At 42.8% G+C, this 3,541-nt stretch overlaps 1 protein-coding gene across 1 annotated transcript; it reads left to right on the top strand.

Moving 5' to 3' along the window:
• The first annotated feature begins 971 nt into the window (after positions 1–971).
• Positions 972–1,451, top strand: LOC109147738. Its single transcript, XM_019295394.1, has one exon. It carries the CDS (start codon positions 972–974, stop codon positions 1,449–1,451), a length of 480 nt encoding a protein of 159 aa, XP_019150939.1.
• The last annotated feature ends 2,090 nt before the right edge of the window (positions 1,452–3,541 follow it).

Genomic DNA, 3,541 nt, shown 5'->3' with positions numbered 1-3,541 from the left:
AATCTTTCTTAAAAATCTTATTTTTATAGGTAACTAATTTCTTTTATTATTAGGTTGATGTTGAGGCATAGTGCTGGATTGAAGAATAAAGTGATGACTTAGAAGCGTTCAAGTATTGTATAGCTTTTTCCTCTTTTATATGTATCACATTTTACAATAGGTTTCAAGTATTCTGTAATATACAAATATGTTTTTTTCAAGTGTATTAAGATTGATTCTATTATTTTGAACAATAAGGGAATTGTGTTCTTCGATCTCCAGTACACTGAAAAAGTTATTCTATTGGATTCAAATAACTTAATAACTTAATGTATCAATTCATTGGCAATGGTGAAGTTGTGGGTGATAGTTCAGTGGTAAAGAGACCCCTTGTGAGTGAGTTCTCATCAACCCAAACAACAAAGAAGAAAGGGACTCTCAGTGTTAAACTTGAAGGAAACTCATTGAGTATAATTTGTGTTGTTGAAGGGTATGTTCTGTATGGACAATGGACAATGATGCCCGGTGGCACATAAGGTTGTTCTACATTTATTTATTTATTATTATTGGGATTCAAAGACAATTGTGCCCGGTGGCACATAAGGTTGTTTACTCTTGGCTACTAGTGACACATAAGCTTTTCTAAGGTTTTGTCAAGCTCATGTAATCAGTGAATTTTCAAGTTTTCCAAGCACCTATTCTTCCAAGTACGTGATTGCACTGCAATCAAACTGTTTGCATGGTTGAATTTATTAGATTATGGAAATTAGATAAATATGTAAATATTATTATTCTTAGAATATTTTAGATTAATTGTATTATTCTGTACCTTATTTAGGAATATGACCGTTGCCCATAATCATATATATGAGGCTCAAGGCAAATCAATAAACTCAGGAAAAATAATATTTCTTACATGGTATTAGAGCAACCCAGGTTTTATTCCTTTAAACTTTATTCGTCATTTTCTTCCTCCCTGGGCAGCCATATCAATGGCAGACAATACAATTGTCCAAAACTCCTCTTCTTCCTCTCAATCTCAACCCACTCCTTCCTCCGCTCTTTTACTTCATCCGACTCTCACCGTTTCTAATAGCAATACCTTCATCAAGGTCACCCTTGATATTGAAAAAGGCCAATATATTACCTGGTCAGAACTATTCAAAATACATGCCAAAGCATATAAAGTTCTAGACCAAATCATTCCTCCATCCAAGGACGCAGCGAAATTGGATTCCTCCCCATCTCTTAAAGACACGGATCCCGAACTCTGGTCAAGAGTTGACGCCATTGTTTTACAATGGATTTACGGCACAATCTCTGAAGATCTTCTGCATACCATTATTCAACGAAATTCTACCGCTGAACTCGCTTTGAACATGCTAGAGGACATTTTTTCAGACAATAAAAATTCAAGGGCACTCTACCTGGAACAAGAGTTTTTGGCGCTCCTGTATCAAACAACAGGTTAGTTCTTCAACTTGTCTCCGGTTTAACTGATGCATATGCTACCGTTGGAGCACAGATTCGTCACGACGACCCCATTCCCCCTTTTTACAAAGCCCGATCCATGATTATCTTGGAGGAAACAGCGATGGCGAAAAAGGCTTCTAACCCCTACTGTAACACCCCGAAATTTTGAAACTTTTAAAACTTATATAATAAAGGTAAATTCTCATTAAATCCCAAAATAGAGTTTTTCTAAACATAAGGGTGCGGAGTGCTATGCCACATTTGAGCTGGAGAACTCAGATGCACAGGCTAAACTAACTAAATATCCTCGATACATCATTGTGACACGCAGGCCCAAAAAGGAAAACTATCTATCTACTCCAAGCTCTTCTAGCGCACTCTGGGAGCTAATCAACTGTGCCTGAAAGCCAAATATATCTGTTCAGCGAATGATGCCGGTAACCCACTCCAACGCGTTGAAATACATTATAGGTAGATATATATAGATATACAAAAATAATTTTGTATACTTAGGTAATGCCGGTAACCCACTCCAGCGAATGAAGCAGGAAGATATATACTTAAGAGACACTAGTTTTAAAACTAGGAACGGACTCGGTAAATAGAGTAAGCACACAATCAATAATAATAGTTAAGGAGAATCATCATAAAGAATACGCAATTAAGGTCACAGTCTATATCCACATCAATCATATCATCATTCAATCATCATTTGTGACACTCAATCACACTACGCTGGCGCCACGGGACAATTCGCATGCCCCGAACATGAGGGTTAATGCGTATAGCATTAACACGGCCCCACAGCACCCTACCTCATACCGCGGCATGAAGGGAGTTGATCGCAACTAACCCATAGAGGACCGCTGACGAACTCAACGTCGGACCACAATCCGACACACCGCTGGCACGCACAGTCGGTGGACCGTGATCCCCTTTACAAGAGGGGACTTACGACCCTACACACCGTTGATGTGTACAGTCGGTGGACCGTAGCGGATCAAGCCCTACACACCGCTGAGGGACTCAGTCGGTGGGCGAAGATCCTCGGAGACTACGACCCTACACACCGCTGTCCCATCACTCGGTGGATCGCAGCCAGCCGTAGCAATACACACCGCCTGATTACTCAGGTCGGTGGACTACAGCCTTCCTCGGCTTATTGGCCCTACACACCGCCTGGCGCGTCCAGGTCGGTGGGTCATATCACCGAGGCCTATGTGGACCTGTAGTCCTATATAGTCTTTATATACTTGACCGATCTCAACCGGCCTGGTTAACAGTTGGGATGATTCTCAACCCATTCAACTGCCCATATAGTGGACCGCAGCCCTATATAATATTTATATACCTGACCGATCTTAACCGGCCTGGTTAACCGTTGGGATGGTTCTCAGCCCATTCAACTGCCCGTATAGCCAACTTGATCGCAACCAAGTTGGGGAATCATGCATCACATAACACACAACATCACATAATAGCACATAATAGCACATTGGGAAGGGGAGACATATAATTAAGCTAACGTGTGATCATTCACATACTAAGAATCGTCCTAAGGGGTTCATACGACTTCCACCTACGTCAACGGGTTACTGATTCGACTAGCATGCAATCCCTAAGACTTTTTTATCCTATGAACGATTCCCAAAGTATCAAACTAGACTCAAGCACGACAAACGGGGTCCGTTGCGACACCACGGGGAACGGAGGAACATCAAACGGGGAAGCCAACGACCTGGGGTGGGTATGGACCAGCGGGTAGCCGGTGGGTGGAGGGTCACCCGTTGGCTGCCCGCTGGAGATCACTGCCCGGCAGTGGGTTGCCGGCGGGCGGACGCCTGCCCGGCGCCTGCCCGCTGCCCGGCGGTGATCTTCGGGCAGCGGGTAGGTGGCGGGTACCCCTACCCCCACCTACCCCCCACTGACTCTTTCATCACAAATTCGTTCCGGGATCCTTTGTGGAACCCAAAACCATACTTAGACACTTTTAAACGCAATTATCGACACCACGTAGTCAATTAATGGATCAAAAGCAAGAATCACGTATAACTCATCCTATCACGACTTCTAAACATAAACAACACCC

The sequence above is a fragment of the Ipomoea nil genome, unplaced genomic scaffold, assembly GCF_001879475.1.
Source record: "Ipomoea nil cultivar Tokyo-kokei standard unplaced genomic scaffold, Asagao_1.1 scaffold2036, whole genome shotgun sequence".
NCBI lineage: Eukaryota > Viridiplantae > Streptophyta > Magnoliopsida > Solanales > Convolvulaceae > Ipomoea > Ipomoea nil.
This window is presented reverse-complemented; position numbering and strand designations above follow the sequence as displayed.